At 34.5% G+C, this 25,463-nt stretch overlaps 1 protein-coding gene across 1 annotated transcript; it reads left to right on the top strand.

Moving 5' to 3' along the window:
* Positions 1–12,846: 12,846 nt before the first annotated feature.
* On the top strand, positions 12,847–20,661 carry LOC146723493 (uncharacterized). Its single transcript, XM_085481864.1, has 8 exons — positions 12,847–12,971; positions 14,759–15,058; positions 15,278–15,606; positions 18,250–18,579; positions 18,757–19,065; positions 19,441–19,640; positions 19,759–20,023; positions 20,384–20,661. The coding sequence occupies exons 1-8, from the start codon at positions 12,847–12,849 to the stop codon at positions 20,659–20,661; spliced, it is 2,136 nt and encodes a 711-aa protein (XP_085337990.1).
* Positions 20,662–25,463: the final 4,802 nt, after the last annotated feature.

Below are 25,463 nucleotides of genomic sequence, written 5' to 3'. Positions count from 1 at the left end.
TTTCGTAGATATTCTAAATTCAATTATATAAAAATATATAAAATTATATAAAATTATATAAAAAATATATATATAAATAGAAAAATATATAAAATTATATAAAAAGGCTGCTGTGTGCCTGTACAAAAGGCTGCTGCGGCGCCTGTAAAAAAAGGCTGCTGTGCGCCTGTAAAAAAAAGGCTGCTGTGCGCCTGTAAAGAAAAGGCTGCTGTGCGCCTGTAAAAAAGGCTGCTGTGCGCCTGTAAAAAAAGGCTGCTGTGCGCCTGTAAAAAAAGGCTGCGGTGCGCCTGTAAAAAAGGCTGCTGTGCGGCCTATAAAAAAGGCTGCTGTGCGCCTGTAAAAAAAGGCTGCGGTGTGCTTGTAAAATAAGATTGCTGTACGCCTATAAAGAAGGTTGCTGTGCGCCTATATAAAAGACTGCTGTGTGCTTATACAAAGAATTAATATAAAACAGAATAAGCACGAAAAAGAAAAATTTCATCAAGAAAATCGATGAATTAATGAATAAATAATTCTTGGTCATACAGACAGATATAGATAGATAATATAAATATAATTATTACGGCAATATATTTATAATATACCTACGTATACGCCGTATACGGTACGACGCAGATAAGTATGCCTTAAAAGAGAAAAGGCGGAATTTATATAAAATCAGTCGCAAAAGCAAGCGCTTACGACAATTACGAAAAATTGAGAGTTCGGAGGAAAGATCTCAACGACTTGAAGCTGATGCCCAAAGACATGCTCAGCAGAGGGCTCATTGAAAATAATGACGCAAGGTCTCAACGACTCGAAGCTGATGCCCAAGACATGCTCAGCAGAGGGTTCATGAAAATAATGACACAAGGTCTCAACGACTTGAAGCTGATGCGCAGAGACATGCTCAGGGAAGGCAACAAGCTAGACAATTAAATCATCATATTCCGCTAATTGCCAAGGACAATGAAATAAATGTGTCAGTTCATACACTTGGCCAAATGAATATAGAATGCCAATTTTGCAAATCGTTAAATTTTGAATGTGAAAAACCTGAAAATGGGAAATTTACATATTGTTGTCAAAGAGTAAGCTTACATTAAAGTCAATAAATTGTCCTGATTTTATTAAAAAATTATACATGGGAAATGATTATGCATCGAAAAATTTCCTAAATAATATTCGTTCATATAATAGCGCTTTAGCTATGGCTTCTATGGGTGCCCCGGGCAATAGAAATCCATTGGATGTTGTGAACAATGCTCTTTATTGCTTGAAGATTCATGGGCAATATCATCATTTGACTTCGACAGCAATGCGCCCGGGGATGGGCAATTTTTAATTTAACGAATAATTTTACGAATGGTGGTAATTGATTTCAGTAAAGCTCTTTTAATGGCTGTATCGAAAGTATTTTCAAATTGCGCGGATACACGTGATTATTTACAATATTTTATCTAATATTATAATTTTTAGAACGAGAAGAGAATTAAATTACCAAAGTGTTCTATCAGACTTGATGTTAGTCATTTTATCAAAATTATTGCTAGCTGGACTGCCTTCGCCGGGTAAAGTTAAAAAAGTTCGCCAATTTTATTTAAGGAGTATAGGCCATATTATAAAATGAAAGATGTAAAAAAACATAAAAGATGCATTAACGTCCATAATGATAATGCTTTGAGCTGAGGACATAGGCTGCAATAAAAATTCTAAACTTTTTCAATTTTGGAGTTGCATTTGAGAACTATTATGAAATTATCAAAGGAACGTCACTCGAATATCCTTTCGATGAAGCAGCGGAAGGAAAGAAGAAGCAATTTACAATGAATTTGGTTCAGTGAAAAAAGATTGGAAGAAAGGGCTAAAGTATTTCGAGGCGGGGCAGAAATGAAGGCCAGCGAGGTACCTCAGATTCGTATAAAGAGTTATTTTCAATCCGGAAATCGCAAAAAATTAAAAAAAATTAATTTTATTTACCCAATGGGACAGCCATAGAATTATTTTTTGGAAAAGAAGGTAGCCCCCGTCCTAACTGGTTGAAGCAAGCGCTCCAGCCTAAATGCAGAACTTTCGCAGGAGAATTTCCAAAGCGAGTCGCCCAATTACATTTGACATATCGATTGGCTACAAGGTAAGGTTTTGTTTCGCTTGGATATAATACGGCACATAATAGAAAAATAACAGCCCAACAAATGAAAATAGTGGGATGTCGTAGAAAATGGCGTGGTTTAAACCCAAACCATAAAAAATTAAAAATGTGAATTTTTAGAAGACCAATCAAAATAAAACGGCGCAAATTATAAAAATAAGAAAGGGAAAAATACATCTGATAATTGCCCAATTGGAACGACATGCCAACATTAAAAAATTCCCCATACTTTATAAAAAACCCGGCCCAGTTTGCTTTAAAGCATGCGTTTGTGTGGTAATTTATGTTGTTCGCGAGACAGTGAAATTTGTTTTTTTTAAAACGCAAATAATAATAAAATGAATATGACAATAAAATAATAATATCATTACTAAGGAAAATAACAATTTTTGTATTTGCAAGCATTTCACTTTAGATATTTTTTTTTAAAATTCCCGAGCAATATTTATACGGAACGTAAAAAAATTCTTAGATTGATCCTTTTTTAAAAGGGAAAACCAACGAGCAAATGTTATGCTTTTAAATTTACGAATTGCAAGCGGGGTTTAGCGGAACACTATGCAAATTTCCCGTTAAGGATAAGAAAAAAAAAAAATCCCCATTGCAATCTTTTAAAATTTCCCGGGAAAATTTCCCATAGTCATATTAAGTTGATATTAATTTACAAAAGGGTTTCTTTATTTCCCAAAAACGCTATAATCGCACAATACGACAAAAATTCTATTAGGCAGAAATGTCATTAAGGGGGCCCGGAAAAAAAATAAAATTTTCAACACACTTGCTCTTTGCTGGCAGGGGGTAAAGAAAAGCGGGGGGGGGCGTTAATAGGAATAGAAAAAAAAAAAATACACTCGACCGGGACCGAAAAAATAAAGATAAAGAAAAAGTTTTTCCCAATTTTTAAAGCTGGTGCAGTATCTACCCACCCATTATGCTAGTAAAAAAAAATAACGGACATTACACGAAAACATATGTGATACGAATCCGGGTTTGGGTTTTTACTTTTGTATGAGTTTATGATGTCTAACCAAAAATAGCATCAATGGTTTTGGAAGATTTAGTGGATTTTCAGTTAAAAGAATGGATTTTAATACTTTATAAATAAAAATTTTAAGCATAAATAGTTAAAATTTATAACAATATAACTTATAAAAATAAAAAAAAAAATTTTTTAGTAATTGAAAATGCCCATCGCACGCACAAACACACACAAACCCCACCCAAAACCAAAACCCCCACATGACCAAGCAAAGTTACCGACAACCGTAAATCAACCGCCTTACAGTGTAAAGACCAACTCATCAACACTTAAGCACCAAACACTTACTACGCGACAAATAATTGATTAAAGAAGACTCGACTTCAAGCTGTACTAGTCAAATTGCGGTCTGAGACCGCATAAAGACAGAAAAATTAAAGGCTACAAAACCAATATTGAAAGCCAAGAACCCCACATCTCGTTCGCTCGTTTCTATGCATTCAAGCGCTCTTACCCCTGATTCACCAAAGCACAAAATTTATTGCCCTCCCACCCAGTGCGGGGATACTATCTCCATCCCCACCCACCTCTCATATACCTACAGCATGATCTAAGGTGCTTGGGAGTAGGAAAAAAATGCTCCAACGCGAACGATCCAAGAATGTAGACGCCATTATGGGCAGGACCACGGGAATACTTGAGACAATAAACAAAAAATTCAATATCACATGCGTTCCGTTGGATTAGACAGTGAAAGAACAGGTTTTAAAAATCGAGCAATACGCATTTTTTCTTCTGTTTGCAACAAATAGATTACAAATTATTTATTGAAAACGAGCGCGAACACGTACCGATTATCGTCTAAGTAATGACGAGACGAGTCCAAAGTGAACCCGTTATTCAGAACAAAGACAAATAAAAAAAAATAGATGGAACGGCAACTACCACACGTACACGAATGGACCGCTAACTATTAGCACGACAACCAAGCGATTTCAATCTCCGGCGCCCGCTCTATAGGCATCACACGCATCTTCCTGCACAAACTCGCACACCGCTTCCTCACCCAAGGATAAAAAAATTGGTATACAATGTGGCCTCAGAAACATATCCTAGAAGGTGAAATGGATACTACAAATGAAATGAAAAAATGGCACCCCTACTGAAGGTGGATCCCAGAAGAGCAAATACTAGACATAAGAATGTCGAAAATAAACACCAACCAGATATAAGCGTCTCTTCCCCGGAACAAATAACACCCTTCCTCCCGATCAATCTACTGGCGTTAAAAAAGATAGAATGAGAACGATAGGGATCTTAAACAAGGTGAAAGAAGGCTTTCATAGATTGTGAGCAACCAAATGAGCAACGCTGAATTTAAACCAGGGACAAAGCGACTGTCCGCAATAGGAACCAAGAATGTAACGGGACATAACCGCCGCAACCCCCGTTAACCCACCCTTGAGAAGAGATTTCGGCCCTTCCTTTTGAGAAAAATAGTTGCTACTATAAGACTATAAAAGGTGACGACAGATTCGACAATTATAGAAACAAACGCTCCGCTCTCTTGATAAAAAATTGCACACAAAGTATCATACGCTTATGAGTACAAATAAAGTAGTTAAGAGGACATATATATTAGATATATGAAAGGATGCTCGTAATTCAATGCCAAAGACTAGACTACCGGCGTAGGGCAATCCGAATTCCCATGTAAAAGCCAAAAAATAACGCATGGCCTCCCATCGCTCTCCCACTCTCTCTCAGGGTGTGAATTGAATACGGAGAACATGTAAGCGATAGATATATGATTTCCCTCTTATATACACTTGATTGTTAACATGCGTAATATAAAGTTGTGTGCCATTTTTTATCAAAGAAGGAACCTCGTACGCACTTGAAGAATTCCCAACGAACCAGGTATACACTTCAAATAAGCTAGGTCATTACACTACTCTAAAAGCACATGGAAAGTTAGTGATAAAATTTAGCATTTAGCAACACCTATAGTACGAGCGCAGGAAACATCTACGAAGTTAAACATGAACAAACAGAAAAAAATGTTTGCAAATGGGCGACATTGGGCAAGCGGAAAACAGTAGGGCCGTACTGAGGGAAAGGACAAAACATAAAAGGAGACGTAGTTGTAGAAAAGCAAGAAACAGGTTTTGTGCAATATACGACAAACTACGACCCAGACCCACCTCCAGCCTAGCTACCCAGATTAATACTAATGATTAGCTGTCATGGGCCAAGTGCGATAAGTTAAACACAGATAGTACAATACGAATAAAAACAATTTGTTGTAGTACAATGGACGAGGCCACCAGACCCGAATAAAAATATTAAAAAAAAATTAGCACGTTAATGAAAATAACCGACAAAGCACCAATACAACACACAGCTCGACCTTGTAACCAATCGGACAGGAAGCAAAGGGGATATTCACACGGAAACAAAGAGGAGCAAAAAGTTAAACCAAGACGAGAATTTCTTACGCACACATTTGTGCTCGGGAGAAAATTCTTTCGGACAATCAAGCTAAAACATAGTTGTAGACAGAAGAGAGGTTACACACTTAGAAAAAAATACGGCAGGAACAATACAAGTAATTGATGGCGCTTTAACGACTCCATAGGGACGCGTTAGAAAATATCTTAATAGAAGCAATTGGGAGCCAAACGTTTGTCGAGGGCGACCTTAGTGATTAACTAAGTGCTACGTAAACAATTTAGGTGGCATAGCTAGACACCTACATTGGATACGCGCCATTTTAACGGGATTCCTAGCCGCTTCCAGCGCACGTTAGAACAGGGGAATATTACTTCCCGGTTAGGACAACATAACAGATATTCCTCTCCGCTGGGCACCGAAATAAAGAAAACACCCGCAAGAGTAAGCGCATTACGTAAGTAAGGACTAAATGACCCTATATACGGAGACTGAGTTTGCCCAATAAGTTCCACAACCTGAAATAGAACATTCTAAATGGCCACTCGAATTTCCTCCGCGCCCTAGGCATATAAAAAAACGTTGAAAAGTGATACAAATAGAGAAAACAATATGTGTGCCATAGATAACTTCTAAACTAACCATATTTAAATTTATTAACACTACAACAGAGATTTGCAAAAAGGTAGCAAAATAGGACTCCATTATATATGCGAGACACCAGCATGACGATGATTTGCATTAATGAAATACTAATATACCGGCGAATTTGCAACTGTGATACGCCACAAGTGACAAAACATATAGAGAAAGAGACTTTGTATGGGACACTAGAGGTTGATATACGACGGAACGACGTTTATGAAGTACCGGGTACATCAACCACATACTATGGCTTGTACTCAACAGCCAAAAAAAGAAAAAGAAAGCAGAAAATGCGAGTGAGGGAAAAGACAGATAAGAGAGGCAAGGGGGGGAATGGAAAAGAAGGACAGGCAGAGGATCCGACGATGTGGAAACGGCCCAAAGGAAAACATTTTATGAAGGACATGACATTAGAAACAACAAAGACAATCTACGTAGCAAGCATAGACCATATTTACCAATATTTCAACATTGCACCATCACAAGACAAAGACATTAAGAATACTCGACCCCATTAGGCTAACCTGATACAACACAACATAGAACGCATAGAGGTGATAAGAGCAAAGATAACAACGAAAAGCAGGACAACGTTTACGAAAACAATGAATAGAAGTTTTCACAAAAAACGACAGTTTATTTACCCCCGACATCGAGCGGATTGAATCTAATAACTCAAATACATAAATCTATTAGCCATGGTAGGTTTGGAAAATAAAAAAACAAAAGACAAAAAAGAACGAGCCAAAAGAGTAACAATACTTGACCGAGATAGAGTTTAACCTAGAAGCCCAGACAAAAAAAAGCACTAGACACATTTTTATAAAATAAAGAAACCAATTACCTAACAAATTTAGATGCGGTAGTAACAGCCGAGCCCCCTGAGTGATGTAAAAAAAAACTACATATAAACTGTAGGTAATACCATTTACTCCGCACGAAAAAATACTCCCACTAGGATATATTAGATAATTTTGCTTTGATTATTGGACACAGGGGGGGCCTCATCTGCAATCGGGGATCGGTCATCACGGCGATGGTGATCATACAGAAAAGATCCTACTAATAACTATTAAAGGTTATAACTACTCATGATTTACAAGATCGACGAAGGGGCAAAGGACCGCGTAAAAAAAGCAGACAGATGATTGATTGACTACGCAAGCCGAAACCGAAATTGGCACAACGTGCAAAGCAAGAGCGGGACTTGATATTTACTATCGCTTGATCAAATAGGTCATTGACCGAGGGGGCCCGTTGCCAGGCCACCCCTTTCGATCATAGGAATTTTACAATATATCGATTTTCTCACTCCCTCTCCTCACCCCGTCCCGATTGTGTACTATAAAAACGGATCGAGCATGCGACCGCGACGCGAACAGAAATAGTATAGTCGACGAGTAGAGGTTCGGGTAATTATAGTAATTCCTGTCGCACAAACAGCCCTGTTCGCAGTCGGTATTTTTACCATACAAACCCACGCATCGCGATCCCCTCTTTAACTCCCCCCCGACAACCTCCTCCCCACCCTTCCCTTTCCCCCCCCATCGCCGTTTCTTCGGCCATCCGGCCCCTTATCACTCCTCTCCCTTAACTTCCTCATCTTTACCCCAGACCCACACCCTTCCACCCACCGCTCCCCCATTCCCCACTCCCTCACGCACGTTTGCCCCCCCTCCCCGCCACGCCACGCCCTAGTTCCCCCTCCCCCCCCTCCCCCCACTAACCCGCGCTTCCCTCCCATTACCTCCCCTCACTCCGTCCCCTTCCCTCCTTCCCATTTACCCCTCTTCCTCCCCCCTTCCCCCTTTAACTCCCCTACCCTCCCCACCCCCCAATTACTCCCCTGTGTTCCCTGTTCTTTCCCTTTCTCCATCTCTGCGCCCCCCCCCTTCCCCCAGTCGAGTTCACGAAATCATACGGCAGCGATTAGCTCGATTAGTTAAGTAACTACAAAGTGTAAACATTGTGGAACATAAAAATTACACCAGTGTTAATGCAAATATAAAGGATTTTTTAACCTTTGATAGTGAGAAACGTGAATCTCCCTTGGAATTGGTCAATACATCCTCTATGCGGATACCAAGCCCACACCACAACTCTGAAGCACGGTCCTCATCATAAATGTGGCTCTCTCCCCCCGGGAGCCTCTTGTTTTTTTCCCCTGTGCCTTACCCGAGGCACACAACCAAAAACACATAGCAATTATTTTAACAACTTCGACTTAAGGGAATCACTTCTGTCAATTTCAAATTCAACAGTACCTCACCCTTTATTTTCATCTATGCGCGTTTTGGGCGTGGAAGCGCGATGTTGAATCCGCCTGTGAGAGCAAAAAACCATAAGAAAGAGGTGGCGGGAACAGGCCTAACAAGGGTCACCGTGTCATTGATGCCGTTTGTCGGCCCGGTTCGTACGCCTTGCCCATATCCCCACGCCGACCAAATGATGTAAAATCTAGTCACACGCGAAGATTCTAAAAATAATGTAAAAAAACCACCCACCAACCATACACCAACCAAGGAACAGGGGGATTTATTAAGTAATAAACACTTTGTAGCTAGAGTAGTATATGTAAAAAATAACGATGTCGGTTGATAGAACTCACAGAAAGTCAAGACTACGCTCACAGCATTAAAGTACGATCGGGCAATAAGATGGTTTGGCTACAAGACCAATCCCACCATATCATGAGTGACGGAACGAAATAATCTCCTAAAATTGAAAAATTCAACTACGAAAATAAGCACATATAAACCCCCACCTCGTTCATATCGTTTTCAACTGATTGTCATTTCCTCAAGGGAGGCAAGGAAGTCACACAGTAACCACCCGTCTCTACCCGGAGGCGGGGGATCCATGAGGATTTCCACTAAGTAAAAAAAAAAAAAAAAGACAAAAAAAAGGGTATCGATTCTGTAACTTTTTTTAAAGTAAAAAGTAAAAAACTAAAAAATGTCTCGCCCAATCAGCAATTGATTTTGAAATGAAATTGATGGCTGCAATTGGACGAAAATTTTCATTTTTTCACGGTTTGACTTTAGAAAAGTTACAGGATCGAGACCCAGCTGATTGCGTATCCACAAGTAAAACACAAAGCTTAAATTTACTTAAAAAACAAATATAAAATAGAATAAATCAATAAGAAAATAATACTCGAATAAATATAACCCACTACATAATGTCAATCAATAATTATACTTTTGTACCCAATTTGTTCTCCACCCACTCAGGGTTTCACTCTTTGTAAAATCCTATAACTTTCTTTACCCGACCACGTCCGTATCCATTAGACGGTTGAATTTTGAGCCCCTATTACGTTCCTCACATCTATTAACTGCCAACTATCACACATTCGCGCGTCTCGGCTTCATGTCTACAACTTCTCACTTCTTGACTCTTCACATTCCATGGGCTCTCGTTCCATCGAGCACTTCATCCGCGATTACCTGCCAAATATTCGTCCAGGACTCAGGTTATTAGTGATCAGCTCAAAAATACTCATCTCTAAGAATAGAAGTAGTACAGCGTATTTACGTATGTACTCCTCTAAGAGAGTACTAGGGTCCACTACTGTTTTAAAGAAAGTTATCTTGGAAATTACGTATGATATAGAGATATATTTTATTAAATAGATATATAGTAAATAAGATTACGGTATAATCTCTCTCTCTCTCTCTCCTTCTTTGGGAGGGAGAATGTTGGAGAAGAAGAAATGCAACTGGATGATGAAGTCTTAATTGACTCAATCAAAAAACAAAATAAAATTGACGAAGAACTCCACATAAAAATAGTAAAGAGAATGGCCAAAGGTAACGAAAATTCTCGTGCTGGAAGTGGAAAAAAAGAAGACGGTTCCTTAATAATGGAGGTAGATGAAATTGCCCATGAGCTGATGCTGAAAAAAGAAAAAATAAATATCGGATGGAGGAAATGTCCTGTGTTTGAACATTACAGTGTTAAAAGATGCTTTAAATGTTGGGGTTACTATCATATTGCTAAAAATTGTAAGCGAGAAGAAACATGTCATAAATGTGCTGGAAATCATAAAGCAAGTGACTGTAAGGTAACGAAGATGAGGTGTGTAAATTGTATGTACAAAATTAAAACGTACAACTTAAAGATAAATGACGAACATGATGCGTTAAGCAGAAAATGTCCGACTTTCACCAGAGCACTGGAGGAGGAGAAAAAAAGAGCGGGCTGGGAGTCCACTAAGTAGCAATCATGGATGGAATCAATTGTATACACGAACTCGCAGAGTGTGATGGCGCACAAAGATGAAATTCAAGACTATATGAAGAGGATGAATCTTGCAGTCGTGGCGTTGTCGGAGACTAGGCTCATTGCGGAAATAGAAGACAGTGAAGTGAATGCGCCGGGATATAATTTAGTTAGATGCGATGGGGAAAATAGAAACACAGGAGGCGTAATGATTTACATAAGAAATGATATCAAATATGAGGTAATAGTTAAAGAAAAAATAGTATCTAACTGTTGGTGTGTAGCGATAGAAATGCGAGATAAAATATATAAAGGAGTAATTACAGTAGTGTACCATTCACCGAGCGCGTCGGATGGTGATTTCTTAAGATTTATAGAGGATGTAGTGGACCGTTTAGTAGCGAAAGGGCAATGCGTCATGTTGGGTGATTTTAATATAAACTTAATGACGGAAGTGTTTTATGCTAAAAAGCTAGTAAATGAGATGTTGTGTTTGGGCATGAAACAATACGTAGACAAACCAACTAGGATTACAGAAAATAGTCAATCTTTGATAGATTTAGTTTTTGCAAATACTAAGGTAAACTGTATCGTATATGATAAGCCGAGGATAACAGATCATTTATGGATAAGCGTTGAACTTAATAGAAGTAACTATTGAAGAAAAATATAGAGAATTCATTAGTAGAGATTACAGCAAATTTCAAATAGATGATTTTTTATATGCAATAGAGGAAGGATTAGAAAGTAGAATTAATTTAGGGGTAAATGAAAGAGCAGAGAAATTTGTGCAGAATATGGTAGTGGCGTTAGATAGGGTAGCACCAAAGAAAAAATTTAAAATTCCAAAGATATGGGAAGGAAAAAAATGGTATACGGATGATATAAGATTAGCTACAAATGCAAGGGATGAGGCGTATGCAAGAGCGGTATATGCGGGTGAAGAACAAGATTGGTTACAGTTTAAAACTGAGAGAAATACGGCAGTCAAAATAATTAGAAAAAAAAAGAAAGAATATTATGAGAACATGATAGATGATAATAAAAATGATCCTGTATTAATGTGGAAAACTCTAAAGAAAGTCATAAGAGGAGAGACTAGGGGTTCGAAAGAAATTAATAACATAGACTTTGAAATATTAAAGAATGTAGAAGAATGTACGTTAGTGAATAATTTTAATATATTTTATATACAGAGCATTAACGATATAATAGAATCTATAGAAAAAAGAGACAGTAAAAATACAAAAACCATTTATGTTATAAATAGTAGAGATAAAATGGAATATTTTAAGTTGATAAATTTAAAGAAACTTGAACAAATTATTATGGCTTTGCCAAAGAAAAAAGGAACAGATGAGGGAATATCTAGTGATATATTAAAAATGAGCTTTCACGTAATAAAAAATGAACTATTGAAGATAATAAATGATTCATTATTAAAAGGAGTGTGTCCGGAGGGATGGAAAACATCTACTATTGTACCAATTCCTAAGGTAGAGAAACCAAAGAAAGCAAGTGAATTTAGACCAATTAATATATTACCAATTTATGAGAAAGTCTTAGAATTAGTCGTAAAGGAACAAATAGATGAATACTTACATAATAATGATATTATATCAGAGCATCAATCAGGATTTAGAAAATACCATTCGTGCGAAACAGCGATACAAAGCGTCATTGATGATTGGAAGTTAACAATTAGTGAAGGAGAAATAGTAAGAGTAATATTCATAGACTTAAAACGGGCATTTGAAACGGTGGATAGGACAAGATTGTTAGAAAAATTAGAGCAATATGGAATGAAAGGAATAGTGCTAGAATGGTTTAGAACATATCTAAACAACAGAACGCAACAAGTCAAATTTAACAATCAGTGGTCAGAACGTCTTAGAACGGAATACGGAGTGCCACAAGGTTCGGTACTAGGATCTCTACTATTTATAATATATATAAATGATATAATCGAAGTATGTCCGGAGGGATGCAATATAAAAATGTTTGCAGACGATACGCTTATATATGTAAGTGGAGAAAGTAGCACAGATATAGAGATAAAAATGAATATGGTTTTTAATATAATTGAATGCTGGATGAATATAAATTAAAAATGAATGCGGATAAAACGAAATATATGGTAGTTAGAAGTATTCGAAAAGAATTGAGAGGCAATACTATTTTGAAATGTTTGGATGGAACTAAAATAGAACGTGTTGAAACTATAAAATATTTAGGTATAATTATTGATGACAGACTACGATTTCAAGATCATTGCGATTATATGCTTAAGAAAATAGGGAAAAAGACTAGTTTTTTAAACAGAATAGGTAACTTCGTGTCAGCCTACACTAGATGTATTGTATATAAGTCCATAATAGCACCTCATTTCGAGTATTGTGCCACTCTATTAGTCGGGATGGGAGAAACGCAGTTGAATAAACTGCAGGTAGCTCAAAACCGTGCCATGAGAGTCATATTGCAATGTAATAGATATACCAAAGTTGAGGACATGCTGCAGGCGCTGCAGTTTATGTCCGTAAGGCAACGATTATATTATAATGTAGGTGTATTTATTTTTAAAATACTAAATAACATGGCATCGGTGGCGTTAAGTAATAAAATAGAAATAGTGGGAAAAGAATGTGATAGACAAACGAGGCAGGCCGGAAACATAGTACTAACATTGCGTAAAACGAGAAGTGCGCAAAAAAGCCTGTTTTACGAAGGAATAAAAATGTATAATGCGTTACCCACCGAGATAAAACAATGTGAAGAATTAATATTATATAAGAGACTGTTAAAAGAATATGTGTTAAATAATGTATAGTAATTATGTATATGTAATAGCTGTGAAAGCTAATAAAGATCAATCAATCAATCAATCAATCTTTCTTTAAGACACACGCTCTATCTCTCTCTCTCTCTTTCTCTCTCACTCTCCCTTTCTCTCTCTCTCTATCTCTCTGTCTAAAATTAAAATCTACTTACATTATGCTGATTTGAACTGCATGCATTTTCCTTGCTCTCTTTAGACATCTTGGTTAAACCGTATTATGTGTCACATTGATTTAAAAAAAGTTGAAGGAAATGTATGTATAAAATAAGAATATTGAATTTAAATGTTACTATGGTCAAGGCATACAAATTAAAGGTTTATTTACACAAATTGCACACATAATCACAAATACGTACACAATTTTTTTCAAAATTACTTATTGGTGTGATTTTGTAAAAATCACTCTTTAGGAGTAAGTTTCGATTTTTTAACGTGAGTCATTTAATAAATGATTATATAAGTTGCTGGTTTCATATTCAATTACGTTAAATGTCATAATGGATAGATCAAATAAAATAGAAAATATTATAATAAATGAAATTAGTACAACAAAAAAAGAGTCGAAGGCGTAAAACTTTACGAGAAAGGAGTGATAAACGAAGTTAAAACGTTGAAGAGGAAGAGTGAAGGGAGAGAGAGAGAGAGAAAGAGAGAGAGAGGGAAAGAGAGAGAGACGGTAGATATTTTACATTTTTATAACTATAGGTATTTGTAATAAATAGGTATTTGTAATAAATAGGTATTTGTAATAAATTTAAATATTTGTAAATATTTTATACTTAATAATTACACTTTTATTACATTTTTCTTATATATATATATAATAATTATTTCGTAGATATTCTAAATTCAATTATATAAAAATATATAAAATTATATAAAAATTATATAAAAAAATATATATATAAATAGAAAAATATATAAAATTATATAAAAAGGCTGCTGTGCGCCTGTAAAAAAGGCTGCTGCGCGCCTGTAAAAAAAGGCTGCTGTGCGCCTGTAAAAAAAAGGCTGCTGTGCGCCTGTAAAGAAAAGGCTGCTGTGCGCCTGTAAAAAAGGCTGCTGTGCGTCTGTAAAAAAAGGCTGCTGTGCGCCTGTAAAAAAGGCTGCGGTGCGCCTGTAAAAAAGGCTGCGGTGCGCCTGTAAAAAAGGCTGCTGTGCGCCTGTAAAAAAAGGCTGCGGTGTGCCTGTAAAATAAGATTGCTGTACGCCTATAAAGAAGGTTGCTGTGCGCCTATATAAAAAGACTGCTGTGTGCTTATACAAAGAATTAATATAAAACAGAATAAGCACGAAAAAGAAAAATTTCATCAAGAAAATCGATGAATTAATGAATAAATAATTCTTGGTCATACAGACAGATATAGATAGATAATATAAATATAATTATTACGGCAATATATTTATAATATACCTACGTATACGCCGTATACGGTACGACGCAGATAAGTATGCCTTAAAAGAGAAAAGGCGGAAATTTATATAAAATCAGTCGCAAAAGCAAGCGCTTACGACAATTACAAAAAATTGAGAGTTCGGAGGAAAGATCTCAACGACTTGAAGCTGATGCCCAAAGACATGCTCAGCAGAGGGCTCATGAAAATAATGACGCAAGGTCTCAACGACTCGAAGCTGATGCCCAAAGACATGCTCAGCAGAGGGTTCATGAAAATAATGACACAAGGTCTCAACGACTTGAAGCTGATGCTCAGAGACATGCTCAGGGAAGGCAACAAGCTAGACAATTAAATCATCATATTGCGCTAATTGCCAAGGACAATGAAATAAATGTGTCAGTTCATACACTTGGCCAAATGAATATAGAATGCCAATTTTGCAAATCGTTAAATTTCGAATGTGAAAAACCTGAAAATGGGAAATTTACATATTGTTGTCAAAAGAGTAAGCTTACATTAAAGTCAATAAATTGTCCTGATTTTATTAAAAAATTATACATGGGAAATGATTATGCATCGAAAAATTTCCTAAATAATATTCGTTCATATAATAGCGCTTTAGCTATGGCTTCTATGGGTGCCCCGGGCAATAGAAATCCATTGGATGTTGTGAACAATGCTCCTTATTGCTTGAAGATTCATGGGCAATATCATCATTTGACTTCGACAGCAATGCGCCCAGCGGATGGGCAAGCTCCGCGCTTTGCGCAGCTTTACTTTTTAGATACAGAAGAAGCTATAAATCATAGAATGAATAAGAAAGCTAATCAAGAGTGTGATTTTGAAATAATGAAAAATTTGTCAAGTTTTATGGTTCAATGCAATGAATTTGCAAAGACTTTCAAGATGATGCGTCAAGTTGAACAAGATCTTAATCCAATAGGCAATAAAAATATAATATGTGATATAATAAAAGGCCAACTTAACGAGCTTATATGCTATTAATTGAAAAATTTTTTTATTAATTTACGTCATAATATACAAAAGTTAAGATAAACGTTTCGACTGTACGACAGTCTTTTTCAATATCCTAATAATATGTCAAAAAATTAATTTAGTCATATCGACCTTATTATAAATACAACATTTATGAGATTATATGACAAACGCAGTACAAAATTCATGTTTGTTGGCATGAGTTAGAGCGTCAGATGCTGTTATATTATGTAACGACACTGTGAACAAATTAATATATCCGCTCAAATATTACATTTAGATTTTTAATAAATAGTATTAACTTACTTTTTTGTCACGAACATAACACTTTTTTTAAAAAAATTATTTCTTTTTACTTAACATAATCACAATGTGTACTTTTTTAAAAAACAAATCGATATCTGTATCTTACAATGTCGGCGCGCTGTATATATACCCAATTTTTAAGATGACGTAGACAATTTTTTTAGAATATCAAAATAAGAACCGTCAAGACGCTCGGTGTCCTTTTTTAGGTTGATACTGTTGTTTTCTTCTTTAATATATATCATTTCTGATATCAACCTTTTATAATAATTCTTTTCATAATCTAGGATTTTTGTGTCGTTCCAATTGAAATTGTGTGTAAATTTTACAATATGATCAGAAACCACCGAGTGCCTTGCTGAATCTAATCTAATATTATTTTTATGTTCATTTACTCTTGTACCTAATTGTCTTTTCGTCTGTCCTACATATGTAGCATCACAATTATTACACGAAATCTTATATATGACCCCCGAATTATTTTGGAGCTTATCTCTGTCTTTTTGCGTTTTTATGACTCTGTTTAATTTCTTTAGACATCTGTATCCTACTGTTATATTTGATTTCTTTAATTCTGATGCTACTAGTTCCGAGATTCTTTCAATATAAGGTATCGCTATGAATTTTTTATTATTGTCATTATTTATGATTTCGTTATTTATATCTTGAGTCATTTCTTTGTTTAATCTATTAACAATAAGGAACTTCAGTCTATTATTGATTTCTGAGAAAATGAGATCAAGAGGATAACTATTGCTCAATAAAATCTCTATGATTAATGTTAAATTTTTACTATGAAAACGGGGATGTGATAATAATATTGACCGGTCTACTAAATTATATATTACACTTTTTTTGTAGCATATAGGATGATTTGAATGATATGAGAGTGTTCTACCCGAAAATGTTTTTTTCTGAAACCAATCTATGTATATTATGTTATTTATAATTTTGAGTGAGATATCTAAAAAACTTATGCTACGGTTATCCTCTCTTTCTATTGTGAATTTTAATCTATCGTGACAATCATTAAATTTTTCTACTAGATATGTGACTTGATCTTCCGGCAAGCAAAGCAAGATATCATCGACGTAGCGATAGTAAAACCTTATATTAACCTTTATAGTTTCAAGAATCCTAGTTTCTATATCTTGCATGACAATATCCGCAATAATTGGAGATAAAGGCGATCCCATCGGAGTTCCATGTATTTGTTTATAGATCGTTTCGTTGAATGTGAAGTACGTTGAAGTCAAAATGAATTTAATTACATTAACAAACTCATTTTTGTCTATTGATGTGTGGTTTTCAATGTAATGCCATCTATTATTTATGCTGTCTATTGCAAGGTCCACAGGAACATTTGTGAACAACGATATCACATCCAAAGATACGATTGTTTCATTATTATTTAATTTAAGATCAGACAATGCGTTGCACAATTCAAAACTATTGTTAACATGACTTTTCCTTTTGGGTAAACTTGTCACTAAAATGTTGTGTAAATATGCAGCTAAATGATGTAGTGCTGTATTGACCGGCGATACTATTACTCTGAATGGAACATTTTCCTTGTGAATTTTGGGCAAGCCATATGCTTTAGGAAGCACTGAATCACTGGAACTTAAACAATAATAGTCTTTTTTTGTGACCCATTCATTTTTTAACCATTGTTTTAAATTTTTGTTAAGGTCTTTTTCTATTTTTATTATTGGATTGTTTTTGATTGTCATATAATTATCTTTGTCATTTAATAATTCTTCAACTTTGTCTATATAAAATTCTTTGGTCATTGCTACGGTCGTGTTTCCCTTGTCTGCTCTTGTGAAAATGATGCTGGGATTTTGTTTACAAAATGTCATGGTTTTTTTGTACATAAAAGTAAGTTTGTCATTAATTATGTCTTTCCTAGTATTGTTGTTTAAAAAAACAAAGAACTGTGGAATAGCTATGTTTCTTATTGTCGTGAGATTAGTTATGTTATTCGAATTGCTTTCTATGTAATAAAAATATAAATTTAATGTTGTCCTTTCGAAACGATCCTCAACATGATCAAAGAAAATATAATGCTCCACAAGCTAATGAAATAGCTGTGGTCTTTCAGAATGTAGATGGTGAGCCTCCATTTGAAAGAGACATTCGGATTTATAATAAAAATTCAAACGATGTTCAACAAATATCAATTCTGGACAAAAGTGTGACCCAATGTGTTATCCTTTGTTATATCCATATGGTAACGATGGATGGCATTCAGAAATGAAATCTTATAATTCTAAATATTCAGAATTTAAAGTAACTCAAATGGATTATTATGCTCATCTGCTGGCACCAAGAGCCGAATTTAGCCAATTTAAAAGAGCAGGCAAATTGAGATGTCAATTTATACTTGATGCCTATATGAAAACTGAAGCCAATAGACTTAATTATATTAAATTAAATCAACCTCAATTAAGAGCAGAACTTTATTCAGGATTAATGGATCACCTTGATAATCGAGCACAAAATGAGGGAATTACAGTTGGTGTACCTGTAATATTACCATCTTCATTTATGGGCAGTCCAAGGAACATGCAAGAAAGATACCAAGATGCCATGTCTTTGGTAAGAAAGTATGGTAAACCAGACATTTTTCTAACCATGACTTGCAATCCTCAATGTCCTGAAATTAAGGATAATCTTGATGGATGTCAAATAGAGTTTCGACCTGATTTAGTCGCTAAAACATTTAATTTGGATGTCAAAGAAATTTTAAAGGATTTAATTCAAAATAAAATTTTTGGAAATATTATAGCTTATGCAGGTGTGATTGAATTTCAAAAAAGAGGACTTCCACATTTGCATTTACTTGCAATGTTGAGCGATGAAGATAAGCCCCGACTTCAAGAAGTCATTGATATGATGGTATGGGCTGAAATTCCTAATGAAGAAAAATATTCAGAACTTAATAAAAAAGTTTTGAAACACATGATTCACGGTCCATGTGGAGATCCCTCGAGGAGATATCCTTGCACTGGGGACGATGGAAAATGTTCAAAAGGATTTCCAAAAGAATTTAGTGATAAAACTAATGCTAATGTAAATGGATATCCCATCTATCAACGTAGGGATATTGGAATAAAATACATTGTTAGAAATAAAGAAGTGGATAATCGATGGGTGGTGCCGTATTCACCATATTTAATCATGAAATATAATCGACATATTAATTTAGAAATATGTTCATCAGTGAAGAGCGTAAAATATCTATATAAATATATTCATAAAGGATTTGATTGTGCTGCAATTGAAGTGCAAGCACGAGATGGTACAAGATTCATTAGAATAGATGAGGTTAACTCATTCATGGATGCAAGATATGTTAGTGCTCCAGAAGCAATGTGGAGACTTAATGGATATGATCTGTTCATGAAATCTCATACAGTAATAAGATTGGCAGTTCATTTGCCTGATCGCCAAATGGTTTATTTTCGAGCAGGAAATGAAGAACAAGCTGCTCAAAGAGAGCTAAATCGAGATACTACGCTGACTGCATGGTTCAAATTAAATCAATATGATGAAAATGCAGCAAATTATCTTTATACAGATATTCCTTATCATTATGTTTATAATAAAAAAGAAACTAAGTGGAAGCCACGTAAAAAAGGTGGTGAAAAAATAAATTCAAGACTATATACAGTAAGCATAAAAGATATTGAAAGATTTTATCTCCGTCCTTCTTCTACTACATGTGACTGGAGCAAAATGTTTTGAAGATTTGAGAAATGTAAATGGAATTATTTATAATACGTTTAAGGATGCAGCAATTGCAAAAAATTTAGTAGAGACTGATGACTTTTGGGGAAAAACGATGGAGGAAGCAACAGAATCGAATATGCCTGCACAACTTCGAGAATTATTTGCTTACATTTGCATCTTTGGAAATCCAATAGATGTACCAACAATTTGGAATAAATACAAAGATTTTATGATTGAGGACTTTGTAAATAATAATGTTGTAAATCCCGAAAATATGGCGTTAAACCATATACAACAAATTCTGATAAATAATGGAAGTAGTTGTGAGAAATTTCAATTACCAAATCCAACTGAAATAAATATTTACGAAACAGAGTATAATGTAGATGAAGAAAAAATACGTGGTGATTATTTATTATCTACACTAAATGATGAACAAAAATACGTGTATGATATAGTAATGCGAGCAATTGAAAATGAAAATGAACCTAAGCGTTTGTTTTTTATTGACGGGTTTGCAGGAAGTGGTAAAACCTATTTATTTAACACATTTCTAAGTGTTATTCGAGGAAGAAATGAAATAATTCTTCCATGTGCTTCAACTGGAATTGCAGCCACACTTCTGAAAGGAGGAAGAACTTATCATTCTCTGTTTAAGCTTACAATTCCAATTGATGATGCAGCTAAATCAAATATTAGAGGAAATTCTCAAGCTGCACGAGAATTGATCAATGCAAAATTAATCATATGGGATGAAGTGAGCATGACTGTTGGACATGCCTTAACAGCAGTTGATAAACTTTTAAAGGATTTAATGAAGAATGATCAACCATTTGGAGAAAAAGTAATTTTATTTGCAGGAGATTTCAGACAAAATCTTCCAGTAGTACCTCATTTACACAAAACAGCGATAATTGAATCGACTGTAAAAATACAACCCTATATGGAGGAATGTAATTAAGGTTAAATTACAGCAAAATATGAGAACTGCGGAAGAAAAAGAATTTGCAAATTGGTTAATGCAACTCGGAGATGGTAAATTATCAAATACAGATGGACTAAATCTAGACACGATTGAAATTCCACAAGATTTTATATCAAAAGAATCTCTTATTAATGAGATTTTTGGTGATAGAATTACCATGAAAAGGATTAGAGAAAATCAAGATCGAGCGATTCTTTGTCCTAAAAATGAGGATACTTTCAAAATTAATGATGAAATTCTTTGTCTAATGGAAGGAGAAGAAAAGGAGTATCTCTCTATTGACTGTATTGTAAGTGATGATCCACAGGAGCAATTAAATTTTCCAACTGAGTTTCTAAACTCACTGACACCTTCTGGAATGCCAGTTCATCGGCTTAAAATAAAAGTTGGTGCTACAGTAATCTTATTAAGAAATTTAAATACTAAAAAAGGACTTTGTAATGGTACAAGATTTATTATAACTAATTTGAAAAATAATATAATTTATGTAGAAGTTATAACAGGTCCTGCTCGAGGACAAATTGTTATGATTCCGAGGATAGATTTAATTACAAATGATTTGGAACTGCCATTTAAGTTTAAACGAAGACAGTTTCCTATTCGAGTGTCATTTGCTGACAATAAATAAATCACAAGGACAAAGTTTAGAAAAAATTGGAATTTATTTGCCACATCCTGTATTTGCTCATGGTCAACTTTATGTGGCATTTTCTAGAGCAACAAAAAGAGAAAGTGTAAAAATTAAAATTGATGAATGTAGCAATCAAGGACATTTAATTGAAGAAAGTGAAAAATGTTTTACAAAAAATGTAATATACAGAGAAATTTTGTAAATTGAAGAATTATGACATTGTATGAGAGCTAATAATAGCGGGTTAGCAGTGGGTACATTAGAAATAAAAAAAATTGAGTAAAATGTAAAAAAGGATATAATAATTAAGTAATAAAAAAAATATTTAAAGTATATATTAACTAAAATAATGTTTTATATTTAAAAAATATGAAATTGTGTGGAAATTAAAATAAACAAGAAAATAAAAATAAAAATATATAATAAATATTTAAATATATGCAAAACGCGGTGTAAAATAAAATATCTGGGAGAAAGAAATAGATAACATAGTAGTCATCCAAAAAAAATTTAAACATTTATTTTGATATAAATTTCGTGAAAGTCGGACAACAAATGTGGAAGTAGTTCGCGGTAATACAAAAAAAGAATTAATTTTTTGTGTTAAAACGGATTTAATATAGGCTATATGAGGACCGCGCGAAGCGCGGTCCGAAAAGCTAGTCTACAATATGTTCCGAAACCACAGAATGCTTAGAAGAATCAAATTTAATGTTATTTATATGCTTCTTTAGTCTAGTACGTAATTTTCTTTTGGTTTGCCCAACGTATGAAGCTTCACAGTCTTTACAATTAATTTTGTAGACGACATTATTATTGCTATTATGCGCATTTTTGTCCTTATGGACTCTGATGAATTTGTTGAGATTATTAAGACAACGGTACCCTACTCTAAAATCTGATTTTTTAATTGTCGATGCCATTGTTTCCAAGATGTTATTAATATAAGGAATGACAAAAAATTTTTTATTATTTCCCTCTATAATTTCTTTTGTTCTATTGTTGTTAAATTGCAAATTGTTAACTACTTTTATTCTTCTATTTATTTCTTTAAAAATTAAATGAATAGGGTAACCGTTGTCCAACAATGTTTCAATACACACAACTCTATATTTTTCTTGTGATATATGGGATGAGATAATAACAGCTCTATCGATCAAATTATAAATCACTCCTATTTTGTGGCACATGGGGTGATTCGATAAGAAAGATAGTACTCTGCCTGAACAAGTCTTTTTTTGAAACCAGTCCAAGTGTATGACGTTGTCGATGATCTTAATGTTTAAATTTAAAAAATTTATGCTTGTATTAATTTCGTATTCAACCGTAAATTGTAGTCGTTGATGGTAACTATTAAACTTATTCAATATACCATCTATCTTATCTTTTGGTGCCACCATAATAATGTCATTTACATATCTATAATACATTCCGATATTAAAATCCAATGTGTTAATAATCGATTCCTCCAGATCTTGCATAACAATATTAGCAATTATTGACGATAACGGGGAACCCATAGGCGTGCCATAAACTTGTTTGTAAACAATGTTATTAAATGTAAAATATGTTGACGACAGTATAAATTTAACCATAGAAATAAATTCATTTTTTGGAATTAATGTATGTGTGTTAATGTCATTCCATCTATTGCTCACACTTTCAATTGCAAGATCTATCGGAATGTTAGTGAAAAGTGAAACCACGTCTAACGATATTAAAATCCTTAAAAAATCATAAAAATGAAAAGGTCAGGCCATGTTCAAAAGAAGGTACTCAAAAATTTAAACCTTTCAAAATTTAAACGATCTAATAATAAATTATCACGAAAAGTAACTGATATGTTATTCAAGGTGCCAGTTCAAAGTGAACATACGTAAAGTGTATATTATCTAAATTTAGTAATAATATATTACCATGAAAAGTAACTGTGATATTTTATTCAAGGTGCAAGTTCACATTGAACATACATACATATAAGTAAAACTGATTACAATTTGATTCTAGAAAATAAGTGCGATATGTTATTCTTAGTGCACAAAATATAATAGTCGTTTATAGAGATTTGATTTGAAATTCATACTAGCCCGTACAATAAAAAATAATTGCTCGTAATTCCAGAGTACCAATTTGTTAATGACTCAAAAAAAATAACATGGCGGCCTACTCTCAAAAAACTTTCGATGGGTAGAATAAATAATTGAAATAAGAGTTGTGAAAATTGTATAAATTAAAAACCTCCAATCTTTCTTTAGTAAAATTTCGAATTTTCGTATCAACTTCCGATTTGTGTTATACCGTATTTTCAGGGAGTAAGTTATTGATCAGAAAACTTTGCCTTATTGCTTGAAACGGGTGTATATTAAGTAAAATTTATAAATGTACAGTTCTCAGGTCAAGTACAATAAAGCTATACGCTTAAAAAGTTTACTGATTATTTGTCGTAATATACAATAAAAAATTACATATTAATTATTCAAGATACAAGTGAGAAATAAATATCATTAAAATATACAAAAAAAATTTATCAATTTGACTCTGAAAAGTAAGTGAAATAGTTCTCAAAGTGCAAGTACAAAATGTATTAGTGTTTTGATAATGATTGATTTAAATATTCGCATTAACCTAGGCAGGGTGGCATATGTGATTGGGATTTAACATTATCAGTAATTTATTGAACAGACAGAGAAAAGTTTTGTTGTATGCATCGGTTCAGTGTTTAAAATAACCATGTACTATTCATATACTCTAAAGCACAAATTCTTCATTTCTATCATAAATAATATCTATTTATTAAAATTTTAGCATACGTCTTTTAAATAGAAAATAGTGTCTTGCGATCATGAAGAATAGGTTTTGAATAGCAAGGTTTCATTTGACTTACAATTTTCTTCAGAAACACAGAAGAAAAAGGTATTTGTATATAGTTTTGTATATTTACTTCGTCGTGTGTAGAGCTTTTAAAAATACGTTGAATCCTTATTCTAATCTAATCTTCTTCTAATGTAATACTTTTCTTACTTCAAATGTTGTAGTAATTATTCTGTAAGAGCTTTGACATTATTTCTAAATGGACATTGAGAAACATCATAGTTTTTTGAGTGCAGTTTTTCATTGTACAGACTAGGTTTAAATTTTTGAGGACCTTTTTTTGAACATGGCTTGACCTTTTCATTTTTATGATTTTTTGGAGATAGGGTGAGAGAGAACGAATGAGGGTAAGAGAAGACGAGATAGGCGAAAGAGGGTGAAAGAGAACGAAAAAGGGTGAGAAAGGACGTACGAGGGTGAAAGAGGATGAGAGAGGGCGAAAGAGGGTGAGAAAGAATGAAAGAGGGTAAGAGAGGACAAAAGAGTGAAAGAAGGTGAAAGAGGACGAAAGAGGGTGAAAGAGAGCGAAAGAGGGTGAAAGAGAACGAAAGAGGGTGAAAGAGGACGAAAGGGGGTGAGAGGGAATGAAAGAGGGTGAAAGAGGGTGAGAGAATGAAAGAGGGTGAGAGAGGACAAAAGAGGGTGAAAGAGGACGAAAGAGGGTGAAAGAGGGTGAAAGAGGACAACAGAGGGTGAGAGAGAACGAAAAGACTGAAATAGGACGAAAGAGGGTGAGTAAGGGCAAAAGAGGGATGGGTGTGGGGGTGGGGGTGGGGGCGGAGGGACGAGATGTGGGAGGGAAAGGGGTGGGTGGAAGTTGAGGGAAGTGTGAGTGAAAAATGAGAAGAAATTTATATACAGGGTGAGTCATTTTAATCTATAGACCCGAATATCTTCCAAATTACGGTATCTACAAAAAAATGGTTTAGATAAAAGTTGACCAGGACAGAGGGGGTCATTCAATTGTACCATTGGTTTTGACCTTGAGGTCAATTTTGAAGGTTATTTCAAGGTCACGATGGTTTTTTTAAATGGAACACCCTATTTTTGACTGCGGATTTTGAAAGAGCGGAAAATTTTACATCAAACTTGTCTTATGAAAAAATTGTTTTTGCGACTTTGGAAAGGTCAAAAATGAAGGTGAAATGCCTGAAAAACGATCTGGTGTACTTTTTCTGAAATGACGTGGTTTTCCGGGTAACACAAATGTGCATAATGCTTAAACAAAGTCAATGAATTGTAAAAGTGTAAATTACTTTGACTAGCTTGACCTTGA

This window comes from Nylanderia fulva, unplaced genomic scaffold (assembly GCF_048542155.1).
Source record: "Nylanderia fulva isolate GAGA-0341 unplaced genomic scaffold, ASM4854215v1 Scaffold192, whole genome shotgun sequence".
Taxonomy (NCBI): Eukaryota; Metazoa; Arthropoda; class Insecta; order Hymenoptera; family Formicidae; genus Nylanderia; species Nylanderia fulva.
This window is presented reverse-complemented; position numbering and strand designations above follow the sequence as displayed.

Bases quoted from the DNA above. Each gene is read 5' to 3' on its own strand.
- LOC146723493 (XM_085481864.1), top strand. From the start codon at position 12,847: ATGGGAGAAACGCAGTTGAATAAACTGCAGGTAGCTCAAAACCGTGCC. The intron at 19,641-19,758 runs GTAAGCATAAAA...AATACGTTTAAG, and splicing joins TAAATTCAAGACTATATACA to GATGCAGCAATTGCAAAAAA. The intron at 20,024-20,383 runs GTGAGAAATTTC...TTGATGATGCAG, and splicing joins GATAAATAATGGAAGTAGTT to CTAAATCAAATATTAGAGGA.